The sequence below is a fragment of the Prionailurus bengalensis genome, chromosome E4, assembly GCF_016509475.1.
Source record: "Prionailurus bengalensis isolate Pbe53 chromosome E4, Fcat_Pben_1.1_paternal_pri, whole genome shotgun sequence".
In the NCBI taxonomy this organism is placed as follows: domain Eukaryota; kingdom Metazoa; phylum Chordata; class Mammalia; order Carnivora; family Felidae; genus Prionailurus; species Prionailurus bengalensis.
Window position 1 is genome coordinate 56,983,134 of NC_057360.1, and position 18,549 is coordinate 57,001,682.

The 18,549-nt window shown below is 41.1% G+C and overlaps 1 protein-coding gene across 1 annotated transcript in view; it reads left to right on the forward strand.

The window, feature by feature from the left end:
* The first annotated feature begins 3,883 nt into the window (after positions 1 to 3,883).
* The window catches only part of IARS2 (isoleucyl-tRNA synthetase 2, mitochondrial), a 66,491-nt gene continuing 51,825 nt past the window's right edge, over positions 3,884 to 18,549 (forward strand). Inside the window, exons 1-2 of the mRNA XM_043568230.1 lie at positions 3,884 to 4,296; positions 5,740 to 5,862. Of these exons, the coding sequence (XP_043424165.1) occupies positions 4,030 to 4,296; positions 5,740 to 5,862 (390 nt within the window). The 5' untranslated portion in view covers positions 3,884 to 4,029. The remainder of the gene's footprint in view (positions 4,297 to 5,739; positions 5,863 to 18,549) is intronic.

Here is an 18,549-nt window from a genome sequence, read left to right on the forward strand (position 1 = left end):
TCTTCCAGTCCTCTTTGTATGTATGCTTCACTCTTAAAATGTTAGTAGTAATGTTAGATAGTAATATCGCCCTGCGGCGGCCAGCGACTGCTTAACCTCGAACCCCAGTTGTTCGAGGAGTGGCTTCAGGACATCCGCGACACCTGCACTTCTGCTCGCAGTGGCAGTGGGGCTCTCTGCGAAATGGCCACTAGCTTTTACCTTTTTTTTTTTTTTAAACATTTATGAGATTTTTTTTTTTTGTAATGTTTATTCGCTTAGAGAGAGAGAGAGAGAGAGCACAGTGGGGAAGGGACAGAGAGAGAGAGGGGGACAGAGAATCCAAAGCAGGCTCCAGGCTCCGAGCTGTCAGCACAGAGCCCGATGCGGGGCTGGAACTCACAAACCTGAGATCATGACCTGAGCCAAAGTCGGACACGCTCAGCCGACTGAGCGACCCAGGCGCCCCCAAACGGAGACACATTCTAACTGCAGAATTCTTATAATTTTTAAATGATATTTTCTCCACTACTATGCACTTGTTTTATCTTCACCTGATTTAACAGCAGTTTGTTTTGTGTTTTGGAGATTTTTCTTTACTGGACTCTTTAGAGCATTCAGCTTGATTTTCATAAAAGCAGTTACCTTTGCATTAAAAAAAACGCATTGGTTTTGGGAAGAGAGTAGTCAGTGAACCATTTTTGTTTCTGTGTGCTCTTCTGTAACTCCCAAACTTTTATGAGTAGAAACAATAATTTCCATTAAAAAACAACAACAACAACAACTCATCGGAGAATATCAACAAATGGCTACCATTACAGGAGTTCTAGTTTGAGAAATCTTTTTTTTAAACTTTTTTTTAAATGCTTATTTATTTTTGACAGACAGAGCATGAGTGGGGAAGGGGCAGAGAGAGAGAGGGAGACACAGAATCTGAAACAGGCTCCAGGCTCCGAGTCGTCAGCACAGAGCCCAACGCAGGTCTTGAACTCACGGACAGTGAGATCATGACCTGAGCTGAAGTCGGATGCTTAACGGACTGAGCCACCCAGGTGCCCCGAGAAATCTTTTACCTATACAGTCTCATTTGATTTTCGCAATAACTTTGAGACTTAAGTCAGATCATTTATTGTAGTAAAATAGGTATATAACAAAATTTACCATTTTAAACATATGCTGGTCTTTATAATTATGTAATACAAAACGAGTACAACTGGCTTGAATAAGTTTAAGGATAAACATGACTGTAAACTCAACAGGTGAGAAGGGAAGTCTGCAGGTGTCAGAGAGTAGCCTTCTGCTCTGAGGGCTCAGTGTACCCTCAGGTTTTATGGGGAGACAGAGAACACTGTTGAATTCAGCAATGGGTTATGTAGAGGTTGGTTAGAAGAGCTTCCCCGTACATTCATCATTGTGCTCCCGTGAGACTGAAGCTCACAGGATAGTTTCCCCGATGCAGAATTGCAGGTCAAAAGTGAAATGGTGACAGATATTGCCAATTGCCATTCAAAAAGGCAGTACAGGGGCACTCGGGTGGCTCAGTTGGTTGAGCATCCAACTTCCACTCAGGTCATGATCTCATTGTTTGTGAGTCTGAGCCCCACATCAGGCTCACTGCTGGAAGCACAGAGCCCGCTTTGGATCCTCTGTCCCCCGCTCTCTCTGCCCCTCCCCTGCTTGTGCTCTCTCTCAAAAGTAGAAAAAATAAACACCAAAAAGGCAGTACAAATTTTACATTACCACCGGCAATGTGAGAGAGGCCACTTTCGTATGCCCTCCCACACCTTATTATCAAACGCCTTAATATTTGCTTTAATTTGTTGGATGGAAATGGTATCTTGTTCTATCTGCCCGTCCTTGATGATTCTTAAAGTTGAGTATCTTTGAGTATGTTTGTTTATTGGCTGTTTCCATTTCTCTGTGAATGCCTATTCTTATCCTATGACCTTTTTTTCTATTTGGCTGTTGATATTTATTTTCTTGATTTGTAGCAGGTCCTTATACATTATGGATATTAATTTTTAAAATGTGTTTGCAAATGTTTTGTCCCACAGTACAGTGTAGGGGAGGCAATATAGTATAATGATTATCCACATGGCCACTAGAACCCAATTGCCCGAATTTAAATCCCATCTCTCACTTCTTAGTTCTATGGTCTTAGGCAAGTTACTTAACACTATGTGCCTCAGTTTCCTTAACTGTAAAATGGCAATAACCATAGTACCTACCTCACCTCATAGGGTTGTTTTGGCATGTGATCTCTTCACTTTATAGGGTTTAATGATTAAATGAGTTAATAGAGGTAAGGAGCTAACCTGTTTAGGTTAGTGAAAACAAGTACTAATGTAGGTAAAGAATGCTGTTTTCACTGTGTGTGTGTGTGTGTGTGTGTGTGAAATTGAAGTGGCCTAACACAAACTTTCAAAAAGCACGACAAAGGGTGAAAAGCTGACACGGAATGCTTACTATTTGCCCCTTGCCTTCTTACTTTGTGGCATGTTTTTCCATATAAAATTTTCTTTTTCTTTTTGTAGAAAATCAGTCTTTTTATTTATTTAAGCCAAATCTTCTAGATGTTGTGTCTTATGAATAGGAAGAGATATACTTTACAATGAAAACGTAACAGTTGTGAACTACGATGACCTGGACAACCGAATACAGGTTTCCCTCTGAAAGTAGAGTGTTCCTATGAAACCTTTCATAAACCTAAATGGAGTAAAGCAAAGAAACAATTACCTTTAATTTATATGGAAAAATTTCTTTAGCATTCCAAGTCACCCAAAAATAACCTTTCTTAAGCTTTTCTGATACCTTAGGACACATGGTGCTAACAGATGCACAGAATAAAGGGAGATAGAGCACAGATGCTCATACACACAGTTCAAAGGGTTAGCCGCTGTGTGTAGTTCCCGGGGCAGGAGCTTGGTCGGGGGCCACTCTGGTTGCTTGGGTGTATGCTTGCTGCAAAACAAATACTTCATGCTATTTTCACTTGTTTTCCTAAGAGCAAAATCCTTTTCAGTTTTCTTTCGGTTAGTGAAAACAGGTACTAATGTAGCAGATGCATGCTGTTACCCCCCCTTTGTGTGTGTGTGTGTGTGTGTGTGTGTGTGTGTGTGTGCGTGTGTGCGCGCGCGCGCGCAAAAGTGAAGTGACCTAACAAACTTTACAAAAACGCTGTAGAATCGTGGGTTTCTGGGGCACCTGGGTGGCTCAGTCAGTTGAGCGTCCAACTTGGGCTCAGGTCATGATCTGATGGTTCGTGGGTTCTGGCCCAGTATCGGCTCTCTGCTGTCAGTGCAGAGCCTGCTCTGGATCCTCTGTCCCATTCTCTCTCTGCTCCTCCCCTGCTCGCTATCTCTCTTTCTCTCTAAAAAAATAAACATTAAGAAAAAAGTGGGTGTCTGTCCGAAACCAGAGCTGAAGTCCTACACACTACTATTCTGTAGGAGTGGGAGTGGGACATAACAGGGATAGTAGAGGACCTGAAAGTAACATAATTAGGTTGGTTTATAATATTGGTCCCGAACTTTGCACTCAGCTAAGGAGGCGTTGCTCACTAAAGTAGCCATTAGCTCCCTATGGTTGTTGAGCGCTTGGCAAATCACTAGCCCAAGCTGAGATATGCTATATGTGTAAAATACATACCCAATTTTGAAGATTCAGTATGAAGATAAAGAATGTAATATCTTCTGGATAATTTTATATTAATTACATGTTGAAGTGATAATATCTTGGATATACTGCGTTAAATAAAAAATACCTAAACAGGGCAGGGTGATTGAAATCTGAGCCCCTTCAGGCACGCCACACCTTGCCCCGCCCCTCAGAGTTAGGCCCGCCCCCCGCCGGGGTTGCCGCCAAGACCCGAGATGGCTTGATTCGCTCCGCCTCCGGGAGGGACCTGCTCCCGGCCTCTTCCGTACCCCGCGCGCGTGCGCACTCCGGTAGAGCTCGTGGAGGTTCCCTGGGGTCCGTGTTTTCCAGACCCCGGGCGGGATCCTCCCGCGGAGGACCTGGCGCTCACGGGGAGGTCGGGGTTAGCCCGCCATGCGTTGGGGGCTGCACCCGCGCGGGCCGGGGGCGGTGGCTCTGGCCACGGCCCGAAATCTGTGGGTGCCGCCCCATCTTCGTTGTCACCCGGGATGGCGAGGGACGACGAGGAGGCTTTTGGTGCGGTCAGTCACCGGGGCCAGTAACCAGCTGCAGAACTCGAGTAATGGCAGATATCGGGACACAGTGCTGCTGCCGCAGACCAGCTTCCCCATGAAGCTGCTGGGCCGCCAGCAGCCCGACACGGAGCTGGAGATCCAGCAGGTGGGCAGGGAGGCCCGGGCCGGCCTGGGGGCGGAGGGGAGCTGGGCCCTCGCCGGCAGCCGCTCCGGGTGACCCACACACCCCGGCAGGTAGGGCCGCGGGTTCTAGACTCCTTTGGGCGGCGACGTTGTGACCGGACGAGTGGGTCTCCCAACAGGGTTTCTTGCTGGAAAACCTCTAGGTGAATCCCTCAATTGTAGCAGGTTCCAGAGCAGAATATTAAAGAGGGATGCTCGCATAGCAGCGCTGAATATAAGTGCCATTTTTTAGGCAAAAACAGTCGAATTTGGACACTTTTCCAGTGGTTTGTGAAAAGTAAACATGGACACTTGTAAATAAAGTTTTCGATTATGTGGGAAAGTTGAAGCTTACTTTTGTGTTGTCGTTAGGCGCCTAGTTGGAATTCTGACTTGTTTGCAGAAGAGAGTAGCTGTACTTACTTCCTCAGAGTCCCCTTCCTAAGCTATGCACCTTTCTCCTGTGTTAGACTGAGTTTTCTAAGAGAAAATTCACTTCTCAGTTTCTGTACTTCCAGAGTTTTAAAAATTCTCCATATTTAGCATATATTGGTTAAGTAAATTTGCTTAGCCTAGATATTTTTATGGCCGTTATCAGACTTCTAGACTCATAAACCTGTTTTGGCCATCTACTTTTTTTTTTAAGTTTATTTATTTATTTTGAGAGAGAGAGAGAATCCCAAGCAGGCTCAGCACTGTCAGCACAGAGCCCCATGTGGGGCTTGATCTCACAAACCATGAGGTCATGACCTGAGCCAAGACCCCCAGGGGTCTGATGCTTAACCGGCTGAGCCACCCAGCTGCCCTGCCACCTACTTTTTTAAAGTGTCTTATTCAATACTGTTGTTATGCCAGGAACTGTGACAATTTCAGATGTTTTCTCGTGTAATTTTCACACCAGCTCTGTGAATTGGTTATTGTTAACATTTTTTCAAAAGAGGGAACACGGATGCCCATAAGGGCAAAATGTCTGGGCCAAGGGTACACAGTAGGTGAGAGAATGGGGGTAGGGCTGCAGTGAGTGTTGTTGGGATTTTGACAGTAGCAGGTACTGAGGCCAAAGGAGAGCAAGGATAAGAGTGTGTGGGTGTGGGGGGGTGGGTAGTGTACAGGCCCTTCAGCATGGCTGGACTGAAGAGTGAAGGGTGGAGAGTGCCGGGAGACTGGCCAGAATTTGGTGCTCCTAAACAGGGCCCTGTTTACAGTATAAAGAGCTCAGACCTCAATGTGAAGCCTATAGGGAAACTATTAAAAAGTTTTAAAAGATGAGGACTCGGATGTGCATTTCAGAAACTTCACCATCGGGTTTTAGAGTTGAATACATTGGCATGGGATAAGAAATAAGCAAATGCTGGCTGTTACTTACGGTAAGATGCAGGAGTATGTATATGGGTGATGTTCAGATATTATGGTTCTTTTTAAACAGAAATGTGGATTTTCAGAACTTTATTCATGGCAAAGAGAAAGAAAAGTAAAGACAGAATTTTGTCTTCATGATGGACCTCCTTATGCAAATGGTGACCCACATGTTGGACACGCTTTAAATAAGGTAATTGTGATTTCAGTTATAAGACCTGAGGGAAAAACCTTTATGTAAGTACACTTTACAAAGTGTATTTTGCTTTTATGACAAGTAAATTTGCGTTAATGCATAAAACTAAATTGTCTTTTTTTTTTTTTTGGTGAAAAACATGTTTTGTTTTTTTTTTTTTTAATTTTTTATTATATGAAATTTATTGTCAAGTTAGTTTCCATAAAACTAAATTGTCTTAATAGAAAGCAGCAATAGTTTTAGTGCTGTATGGAAAATAACATCCCTGGTATTTGCATTGAGCTTATTGTTATTTTAGATTAGTAGATATTTTATTCAGTGAATAATTATTCAGCACCTACTATGTGCCGGGCATTTTTCTAGACTCAGGTAATAGCAGTGAACAAAATAAAGATGAATCTTGTCTTTACAGAGCTTATGCTCTAATTAAAAAGACATAATAACACAAAGAAGTAAAATATATAAATGTTAGATAGTTGCTGTAGACGGAATACTTGTTCTCCTCCTCCTGCTATTTATATGTTGAAACCTAATAATCTCTAAGGTGGTGGTACTTGGAGGTGGGGCCTTAGGGAGATGACTAAATCATGAGGGTAGAGCCCTTATCAGTGAGATTAGTGCCCTTACAAAAAAAAAAAAACCTCAGAGAGCTTCCTTGTCTCTCTTAGCCCTGTGAGGGTACGGCAAAATGATATTGGTCTGTGAACCAGAAAGCAGCCCTCACCAGACTGAGTCTGCCGGCACCTTGATCATGTCCATTTTCTACTTGGACTGTTTATTTATCTTACCGCTGTGTTTTGAGAGCTCTTTATGTGTATAGCCTAGGTATTAAACCTTGCAGATATGTAGTTTGCAACTATTTCTTCCAGTCTGTAGCTTGTCTTTTCAAGGTATATTGAAGAGCAAGTGTTCTTAATTTTTTCTAAGTAATCTCTACCCCGAATGTGGGGCTCGAACTCATGACCCCGGAGATCAAGAGTCACATACTGTTCTGAATGAGCCAGCCAGGTGCCCCCTAGAAGTTATTAATGTTGATGAAGTTCAGTTTATCAGTTTTTCCTTTTATGAATCATGCTTGTAGTGACATGTCTGAGAACTGTTTCCCAGGCCTTCCATCCTGAAGATTTTCTCCCATATTTTTTCTAAAACTTTTACATTTTACATTTAAGTCCGTGATACATTTTGCATTAACTTTTATATAAGACGTGAGACTTATACTGAGGGTTGTTTTTTTCCCTATTGATGTCTATCACCGTTTCTTGGCACTCTTTTCCCTAATGAGTTGCTTTTGTACCACTGTCAAAAAATCGGTTTGGCAAATGAGTCTCCATTTTTAGATTCTCTATTTTGTTCCATTAATCTATGTGTCTGTCCTGGTAATACCACAGTTTTGGTGACTCTAGCTATAGAATAAGTCTTCAAATTGGGTAGTCTCTATGTTCCCATTTTACTGTTTTTCAAAATTGTGTTAATTTCAGCTCCTTTGCCTTTCCATATAGGTTTTAGGATAATTTTTTGACTGCAGTATCAGAGAAGGTAAGCTGAGTTTTGAGGGTACTAGCAGGTACTCTCAGGTCAATTGTGCGAGGTGGATAGTAAACAGTATGCAGTTTTTTGAGAGAACTAATTTTAACCCCCCTCCCCACCATTTTATTGAGGTGTAAGAGACGTGTAACATTATATTAGTTTAAGGTGTACAACATAATGGTTTGATGTATGTATGTATTGCTGAATGAATACCACAGTTAGTTAACATGCATCTTGCCACACGGTTACAAATTTTTATTTTCTTGTGATGAGAACTTTTACCACTGACTGTCTTAGCAACTTTCAAATATACGTTACAGTATTGTTAACTATAGTCACCATTCTGTACATTATATCCACAGAATTTATTAACCTTATAACTTGAAGTTTGTATATATTGACCACCTTCATTCATTTCCCCCCACCCAACCCCTGCCTCTGGCAACTATCAATCTTTTCTCTGTTTTATTTAAAAAAATGATTTAAAAAAGGAAAAATGATAAATTAGACTTCATCAAAATTAGAAACATTTTATGACTTCAGTTTTCTTAAGATTGCATATATAAGTGAGATCATCCGGATTTGTCTTTCTCTAACTTATTTCGCTTAGAATAATGCCCTCAAGGTCCATCCATGTTGCAAATAGCATGATTTCCTTCCTTTTCATGGCTAGATAGTATTCCATTATATATGTCCACCACAGCTTCTTATCCATTCATCCATTGATGGGCACTTAGGTTGTTTCCATGTCTTGACTGTTGTAAACAATGCTACAGTGAACCCAGGTGCGCAGATCTCTCTTCCAGATAGTGATTTTGTTTCCTTTGGATATATACCCACTAAGTGGAATTGCTGGATCTTTTCTGGATCGTATGCCAGTTCTATTTGCAATGTATTGAGGAACCTCCATACTTGTTTCCATAGCAGCTGCACTAATTTACATTTGAACCATCAGTGCACAGGGGTTCCCATTTCTCCACACCCTCACCAACACTTGTTATCGTTTATCTTTTTGATAACAGCCATCCTAACAAGGCTGAAGTGATACCTCATCGTGGTTTTGATATTCCAGCTGATTAGATACTTGCAGCGACTTTCAGTGTACTTGTTTGTCATTTGTATCTCCTCTTTGGAAAAACGTTTGGGTCTTTCGTCCATTTTTAAATCAGATTTTTTTGTTGTTGTTTTGATTGTTTTGCCTTTGATTTGCATGAGTTTCTTATATTTTGGATCTTAAACCCTTATCAGATAGATGATCCCCAAATAGTTTCTCCTATTCCTTAGGTTGGCTTTTCATTTTGTTGATTGTTTCTTTTTTGTTTGTTTGTTTTTCAAGTGAGGAATAAGCTTTTTAGCTTGGTGACAGTCGCATTTTTTAAAATTTTTGCATTTATTGTTTGTGTAACAAAAATCATTGCTAAGTAAAGGAGCTTTTTCATATGTTTTCTTCGATCTTATAATTAAGTTCTTAATCCATTTCAGTTAAGTTTTGTGAGTGGTATAAGATAGAGACCCATTTTCATTCTTCTGCATGTGAATATACAATTTTCCCAGCACCATTTATCCCCATTGAGTTTTCTTGTTTCTCTTGTCAGATATTAATTGACAAGGATTTATTTCTAGGTTCTTAATTCTGTTCAATCGATCTAGGTTTTTGTTTTGTTTTTATGCCAATACCATACTGTTTTGATTACCATAGCTTTATAATATAGTTTGAAGTCAGGAAGTGTGATGCTTCCGGCTTTGTTCTTTCTCACATTTGCTTTGGCTATTTGGAGTGTTTTATAATTTATTACAAATGTTAGGATTGTTTTTCTATTTCTGTAAAAACTTCACTGGAATTTTGACAGGGATTGCATTGAGTCTTTAGGTGGCTTTGGGTAGTATGGACATTTTATTGTTAAAATGTTTTCAGTGTATGTACAGATCTTTCAGCCCCTTGGTTAAATTTATTCGTTGTGGTTTTTATGACACTATTATAAATGGGATGGGATTGTTTTCCTTTTTTTGTTCTTTTTTTTTTTTTTAACAATTCATTGTTAGTGTATAGAAATATTACTCCTTTCTGCATGTTGATTTTGTGTCCTGAAACTTTAATGAATTTGTTTATTCTAATAGCTTCTGATTGAGTGTTTAGGATTTTCTGTGTATAAGATCATGTCATCTACAAACAGATAATTTTACTGCTTCCTTTGGCTTGGATGACGCCTTTTATTTCTTTTTCTTTTTTCTTTTTGCCTATTTTCTCTGGCAAGACCTTCAATACTACATTGAATAGGAGTGGTGAGAGAGGGCACCCTTGTATTATTTGTGATCTTAGAGGAAAAGCTTTCAACTTCTCACTGTTGAATATGATGGTATCTGTGGGCTTATCATATATGGTCTTTATATGTTTTTTTTTTTAATGTTTTTATTTTTGAGAGAGAGAGAGAGAGAGAGCACATGTAAGCAGGGGAAGGGCGGAGAGAGAAGGAGACACAGAATCTAAAGTAGGCTCCGAGCTCTGAGCTGTCAGCACAGAGCCTGACATGGGGCTCGAACTCATGAACTGCAAGATCATGACGTGAGCTGAAGTTGGACGCTTAACCAACTGAGCTGCCCAAGTGCCACTGGTCTTTATTATGTTGAGGTATGTTCCTTCTGTACCCACTTTGTCAAGAGTTTTTATCAGGGAAGGATGTTGAATTCTGTCACATGCTTTTTCTGCTTCTATTGAGATGATGCTATGATTTCTATCTTTCCATCAATTAACTTATTGTATCATTTTTGGGTGTATGTTGATCTTTGAATCCCAGGGATAAATCTCATTTGCTCGTGGTGTATCATCCTTTTAAAGTACTGTTAAATTTGGTTTGATAGCATTTTGTTGAGAACTTTTGCATCTATATTCATCAGGGATTTTGAACTATAGTTTTTTATAGTGCCCTTATCTGACATTGGTATCATGGTAATGCTGGCCTCATTTTTTTGGATGAGTTTGAAAAGGTTTGGCATTCATTCTTCTATAATATTTGGTAGAATTCACAAGTGGAGCCATATGGTCCTGGGCTTTTCTTTGTTGGGAGGTTTTTAGTTACTGATTCCATCTCCTTACTTGTTACTGGTCTCTTCAGATTTTCTATTTTTTCATGATTCAGCCCTGGTTGGCTGGATATTTCTAGGAATGTACCCATTTCTTCTGGGGTATTCAATTTCTTGGCATATAATTGTTAATAGTAGTCTCTTACGGTTCTTTGTCTTTTTCATGTATGAGTTGTAATATCTCCTTTTTCATTTATAATTTTACTTATTTGAGTTCTTTCTCTTCTCAGTAAGTCTAGCTAACAACTTGTCAATTTTGTTTATCTTTTAAAAAAAAACCCCACACTAAGTTTTGTTGATCTTTCCTGTTGTTTTCCTGTTTTCTATTTCATTTATTTCTGTTCTGATCTTTGTCATTTTACTTCCTTCTGCTAATTTTGGGCTTAAGTTCTTTTCTACTTCCTTGAGCTATAAAGTTGAGTAGTCTGGGATCTTTCTTGCCTTTTTATTTAAAAAAAATTTTTTTTTAATGTTTATTTTTGAGAGAGTGAGAGACAGAGCATGAGCAGGGGAGGGGCAGAGAGAGAGGGAGACACAGAATCCAAAGCAGGCTCCAGGCTCTGAGCTGTCAGCACAGAGCCCGACATGGGGATTGAACCCACGAATGCAAGATCATGACCTGAGCTGAAGTCGGATGCTTAACCGAGCCACGCAGGCACCCCTCTTGCTTTTTTTTTTTTTTTTTTGAGTTTATTTATTTTGAGGTGGGGAGGGTCAGAGAGAGGGAAAAAGAGAATCCCAAGCAGCCTCTGTGCTGTCAGCGTAGAGCCAGATGTAGGGCTCAAACTAATGAACTGGGAGATCATGACCTGGGCCAAAATGAAGAGTTGGACACTTAACCAACTGAGCTACCCAGGTCCCCTTCTTTCTTGCTTTTTAAGGTAACCAGTTATTGCTATCAACTTTCCTCTAAGAACTGCTTTTGCTCCATTCCCTAAGGTTTGTTTGGTCTGTTGTGTTTCCATATTTGTTTGCTTCAATATATTTTTGACTTCTTTTTTGATTTCTTATTTGACCCATTGGTTTTTCAGAAATGTGTTGATTATTTTCCACATATTTGTGAATTTTCCAGTTTTTTCCTATTATTGATTTCTAACCTTATACCATTTTGGTATGAAAAGATACTTGATGTGATCTTAATCTTTCTACATTGTTAAGGCTTGTTTTATGGCCTAATATATGGTCCATTCTGGATGGTGCTCTGTGTGCTTGAGAAGAATGTGTATTCTGCTGCTATTGGATGGAATGTTCAGTGTTTATCTGTTAGGTCCATTTGATTTAAAGTATAGTTCAAGTCCAATGTGTCTTTACTGATGTTCTGTCTGTATGACTGACCTATTCATTGTTGAAAATGGGGTATTGAAGTCCTCTACTATTATTGTGTTCTTGTCTTTTTTTTCCCCCTCAGATCTGTTAGTAGTTAGTTAATGTATTCAGGTGCTCTGATGTTGGATGCATGGGTTTTTAAGACTGTCGTATCCTCCTGGTGAATTGACTCCTTTATCATGATGATGACCACATCTCTTGTTACAGTTTTTGGCCTAAAATCTGTTTTGTCTAATATTTCTCTTTGGGTTTCCATTTTTGTGGAATCTTTTTCCATCCTTTCACCTAATCCCTACATGTGTCCTTACAGCTTACACATGAGTCTCTTCTAGGGAGCACAGTTGGGTTTTGTTTTCTCATCCATTCAGCCACCCCACATCTATTGATGGGTGATATAATCCATGTACATTTAAAGTAATCATCGATAGGCAAGGACTTATCTCAATATACTGTTTTCTGTTTGTTCCTCTCGGTCTTCCTTTGTGAATTGATGATTTTTTTCATAGTGGTATGCTTTGATTTGCTTCTCTTTTTCTTTTATACATTTCCTGAAAGTTTTTAGTTTGTGGTTACCATGAGGCTTACATAAAATATAACAGTCCTCTAAGCTGATAGCAGCTTAACCTCAGTCACATGCAAAAACTCTATCCTTTTACTGCCTCTAACACATTTTATGTTTTTGATGTCATAATTTACATCTTTTTATACAGTGTACATACTAGCCAGTTATTGTTGCTATAGTTATCTTTTTTTTTTAAACTGGAAGCAAATTCAATGTCCACCAATAAGTTTATTTATTTATTTTGAGAGAGAGGGAAAGAGAGACCACGTGTATGTGAAGTGGAGAGGGGCAGAGAAAAGGAGAGACAGAATCCCAAGCAGGCTCTGTGCCATCAGTACAGAGCCCAATGCGGGCCTCACATTCACAAACCGTGAGATCATGACCCGAGCCGAGATCAGGAGTCAGACGCTTTAACTGACTGAGCCAGCTGCTCTCCCCACTGTAGTTATCTTCAATTCTTCTGTCCTTTGGTCTTTATATTAGAGTTACACCATAAACGCACCAACATATTACACTATTGGGGTATGTTGAATCTGACTATAGACTCACCTTGATTATTTTCATGTGCTCTCTGGTAGTAAATTGCATCCTTTTATTGCAGCTTGAAGAGCTCCTTTAAGAATTTCTGAAATTTTGACTTATATGGCAGGTCTAGTGGTGGTGACTTTGTCTGGGAAGGTCTCTCTCCTTCATTTCTCAAGGACAGCTCTGCTGGATCAAGTGTTCTTGGTTGGAAGTTTATTTACAGCATTTTGAATGTGTCATTCCACTCTGGGTGTGCAGGGGTTCTATAGAGAAATCTGATAGCCTCATGGGAGGGTGTGGGGGAATCTCTTAAAATTGACAAGCTTTTTTCCTTTGCAGCTCTCAAGGTTCTTGCTTTGTCTTTGATTTTTGACAGTTTTATTATAATGTGTCTTTCAGAAATCTCTTTGGGTTGCGTTTGTTTGGGAATGTATGAGCTTAGTGAACTTGGATGTCCATGTATCTCCCCAGATTTAGGAAATTCTCAGCTATGGTTTCTTTGAGTTTTCTGACTCTTTTCCCCCTCTCTTTTCCTTCTGGGATTCTCATAAAACATATATTTTTTTAAAAGTAGTTTCAGACTAGTTCTGTAGGCTTTCTTTATTCCTTTTCATTCTTGTATCTTTTGTACCTTTGACTGGATAATTTCAAATGATCTGTCTTTGATTTCACTGATTCTTTTCTTTTGATGGGTTGTGTGGGCTGTTGAAGCTCTCCATTGAATTCTTCAGTTTAGTCACTGTATTCTCCAGCCCCCAAATGTATTGTTGGTTCATCATTGTTTTTTATCTTTGGATTGAACTTTTAATGTTACTCTCATATTATTTTTCTGATTTTTGTTAAATTGTATATGTCTGATCTCTTGTTGCTCTTGGAGCATCTTTAGGACAGTAATTTTGAAATGTTTGTCAGGCATTTTATGGATCTTAATTTCTGTGTGTGTGTGTGTGTGTGTGTGTGTGTGTGTGTGTGTTTTATTAGAAGTTTACTTTGTTCCTTTGGCAGTATCGTGTTTCTTTGATTCTTCATGATTCCTGCAGCCCTGTGTAGATGACTATGCATTTGAAGAAGCAGTCACCTCTTCGAGACTTTATGGAAAGAACTCACATATAGATGGGGGCATGCTGGAGTGTGCTGTGGTGCAGGGTGTAACTGGGATTGCTGCATCTAGGATTTTCGATTGACTTTTTTTCCTCCCCCTGGCAATTCTAGGTTAGGGATGGGGCTGGTGTAGTATCTTGTCCGCTCAGGCAGTTGGGAGCATGACATCAACAATGGTGTGATCATTGATGAGATCTGTGAATGGTCCACCATGGGCGTATGGGCTGCTGGGGTCCTCAGCAGTGCCTTCAGGTCCAATGGCTAAGGACCAGGGCAGGTGGTGGTGGCCTGAGCATCATGTGGTGGCCTGATGCCTGGCCGTGGGAGTCAATGTGGTGTTAGGGGCCAGCCGCAGACACAGGCAACAGGGAGGGTCAGATCCAGGAGCAGTGTCCGGGGCCACCGTTGGTCAGATAGTCAGCTCAGGGACCCTGGCTGTTGGTTTGTACTCCTGTGACTGCTGTGGCTAGCCACAGCCTATGCACGGTAATGGAGGGTGGTCATGGACGCTGGGGCTGGTGGCATGCAGGTCAGTGAAATGAATCAGGGCCAACCCAGACGCATAAGCAATTGTGGGGGCCTTGGCTGTCAGCATGCATTTGTGTGACTACGGGAGCTAGCTGCAGGCCCTCAAAGCCATGCAGGCCAGTGACGGGAGTCAGGGTTGGCTCCGTGCCTGTGGGCCAGCAGCTGCGGGATCCCTGATTGTCGGCACGTAGTTGTACAGCTGCAGAGGTTAGCCTCGTGCATGTGCACAGCAGTGGATGCTGGTGATGAGAAATATTTATGTGTCTTGCAGGGATTTTTCTTGTTAGAAACTGGGCATTTTAGATAATATATTGTAATAAATCTTAATAATTACCTCTTGGACACCTTCTCCCCTCATGGCTTTTTATTATGACTTTCTTGTTTATATGTGTAGCAACTGCATGGATTTTGGTTTTTCGGTTTTTTTTTTTTTTTTTTTTGAGGTCTCTTTCCACCCTCTCCTATTTTTCTTCAGCATCAAGCCTCTGATGTCGCTTCTCCGGGAGGCACAGCTTTGGGTATGCTCAGTCACCCTGGGTTGGCTGTGGTTTTGGCAGGATGCCCATCCTCTTTCCTGACAAAACCCATCTATTTTACTCTGAAGATTTCCTACTGTTTTCTCTCTTATTTTCAAAAGTGCCCTGGGGCATAATCTGTTCTATAGACTAATCCATCAAATTTGGGGGATCCTTCGAAGTATTAGGTCCTGGAGTCAGTGTTTGACATTTGTTCTCATCCCGGGAGGGTCCCGCCCAGCTGTGTCTTCTGGTTTTCTCCTGCAAACTAGCCGACCTAGATTTTAGCCCGTGTCATCTTGAATCTATGAACCTTCTTCCAACTGCCTTTCCCGACTGCCTCCACTGGTTTCGACAACCGCCTTAGGCCTGGATTTCTCTGTGCTCTGTTGCTGGGAAGAGAGTAAGAGCCATTTTTTTACTGCTTGTTCCTCTCCTCACAGACAATCTCCCAGCCAGGGCTCTGGAGCCAAGAGTGGGGACAACTGTATACTTTTCTGTGAGAGACACCCCCGTTTTAGGAGCTGAGCACTCGTGGGAGAGTCAGTAGTCTGCGATCTTGACCTGCCTTTCCTGTTGTAGGAAAGGCATCTTATGAGCCTAGACAAGTGGGATTGGAGCCCCAGTCTTCCCAGTGGACTTTCACCTAGAGTATAGCGTGTTCCCTGAGTGGAGTCCAAGTAGAGGGAGGGAGGCCCATCTCTCGACTGCCCTTGCCTGGAACTTAGAGCCTCAGCTGCAGGGAGCTGGGGCAGGGTCAGAAGTGCTGACAGAAATGCTTGCCCTCTCTGGGGAAGACCTCCCTGCAGCCCGGGAGCTGGGGGGGACTGGAGAGGGAGCCCTGTGTTGTTGGCAGCAGTAGACCAGAGTGGCTTCTCTGCTGTGCTGAGCTGGCAGGCTGGAGGGAGGGAATGGTCTTGGTTCAGATGCCACGGACTCTCACTTTTCTTACCAAATTTTTACAGAATTTTTTCTCGTATAGATGTTGCTTCATCTGTTGCATACCTGTAGGGCCATTTCCAGGAGCTTTAAAGGTTGGGTTTTAAAATTACTCCCCTCCCCCCCCCCCATGGGGCGCCTGGGTAGCGCAGTCGGTTAAGCGTCCGACTTCAGCCAGGTCACGATCTCGCGGTCCGTGAGTTCGAGCCCCGCATCAGGCTCTGGGCTGATGGCTCGGAGCCTGGAGCCTGTTTCCGATTCTGTGTCTCCCTCTCTCTCTGCCCCTCACCCGTTCATGCTCTGTCTCTCTCTGTCCCAAAAATAAATAAATGTTGAATCTTTAAAAAAAAAAAATTAAAATAAAATAAAATAAAATTACTCCCCCAGATTCAGTGCCAAGCGTGTCCCTGTGGTTCTTTGCATTGTCATACCCGAGGTCAAACTCTGTTTCACTGAATTTTCTCTCTTGTTTTTCTGTTTTTAATTTCACCAATTTCTGCCTTTTATCATTGTCTTGCTTCTGCTTGCTCTGGGTTCCTTTGTTCTGTTTGTAGTTTCTTGAGGTGAGAGTTTACATGATTGAGTGGACTTTTCCTCTTTTTCTAACACATGTATTTTATTGCTGTAAATTTCTGTCAGTACTTCTGTAGCTTGTGTTCTGCAAATTTTAACATGTACTTAGTTTACATTTTTATTCAATTCATTGTGCTTTGCGATTTCTCTTGAGAATTCTTCTTTGGTGCATGGACTATTTAGTATGCCTTTCCATCCCTTTACCCTCCTGTATTTGTAACTTGTTTTACACATCCCTCACGTTTCAGTCCCCACAAGACAGTGTTTGATAGTTATTCTTTTGACTGTGAAACATTGGTTAGAATATTTGAGTAAATAGAATGCTGAGTAAATAGAAAGTGTATATTTACCCATATTTTCTTTATTATGTTCTTTCTTCCTTCTTGATGTTTACATGTTCCTTCTTTATTGTTTTCTCTCTGTTTATAGAGCATTTCCTTTAGCCTTTCCTTAGGGTAGGTCTGCTGGTCGACAGTCATCTTTGCTTTCCCTTATCTGATAATGGCTTGATTTTCCTTTTGTCCTTCAAGTATATTTTTGCTGTGTCTATGATTTCAGATAGACTTTTATTTCCCTAGCACTTGAAAAACTTCCTTCTAAAAAAAAAAAAAAAAAAAAAATTTAAAAAAAAAAAAAGAAGGGGCGCCTGGGTGGCGCAGTCGGTTAAGCGTCCGACTTCAGCCAGGTCACGATCTCGCGGTGCGTGAGTTCGAGCCCCGCGTCAGGCTCTGGGCTGATGGCTCGGAGCCTGGAGCCTGCTTCCGATTCTGTGTCTCCCTCTCTCTCTGCTCCTCCCCCGTTCATGCTGTCTCTCTCTGTCTTAAAAATAAATAAACGTTGAAAAAAAAAAAAATTAAAAAAAAAAAAAAAAAAAGAAAAACTTCCTTCTGATCTTCATATTTTCTGATGAAAATTCTCTTGTAATTCAAATTATTTTTTGCATATAAGTAAGGTGTCCCCTTTTCTCTTTTTTTAAAGTTTTATTTATTTAAATAATCTCTACACTTCCCGTGGGGCCTGAACTCACGCCCCTGGCATCAAGAATCGCATGCTCTTCCAGCAGAGCCAGCCAGGTGCCCCTGCTCTCTGACTTCCTATAAGACATTTTCATTTTCTTTCTTTTCTTTTTTTTTTTAAAACAATTTTTTTTTTCAACGTTTATTTATTTTTGGGACAGAGAGAGACAGAGCATGAATGGGGGAGGGGCAGAGAGAGAGGGAGACACAGAATCCGAAACAGGCTCCAGGCTCTGAGCCATCAGCCCAGAGCCCGACGCGGGGCTCGAACTCACGGACCGCGAGATCGTGACCTGGCTGAAGTCGGACACTTAACCGACTGCGCCACCCAGGCGCCCCTCTTTTCTTTTTTTTAAAGACATTTTCATTTTCAAAAGTTTAATGATATGATGACTCTCGGTGTAGATTTCTTTGGATTTTTCATGTTGGACATCATTTAGTTTCTTGAATTCGTAGGTTTATGTCTCTGACCAACATGTGGAGTTTCTGGCCATTATTTTTTCATGTAGTTTTCCATTTCTGGCTGAAAAAGTCTCCTTTCAGGACAGAGTGACACCTGTGTTAGGTCTTTTGTGATAGTCCCACAGTTCCCTGGTTTTCATGTTTTTCCCTGCCTTTGTTTTCTACCCTGCTTTTTAGAGGGAGTAGTTTATCATTCAGTCGTGGTTTAGCGGTTCTGTCTCTGTCCTCTCCGTTCTGCAGTCAAGCCCATCTGCTGCACTTTTTATTTCAGTTACTGCTTCACTTTTGAAGTTATTGTCACTTGAGTTATTTTTCACTTTTAAAATTTACATTTGATATACTAAGTTATATCTCAATTTAAAAAATACCGTTTACTTTATCTCTACACGTTCTTTGAGGCTTTTTATTTTTTCATATTTTTCATGTTGTGTTTACAGTTGTTTGCTTAAGCATTTTTATCACGGTTCCTTTAAAATCTTTTTCAGGTTATTCTAACATCTCTGTCATCTCAGTGTTGTCTGCGGACTGT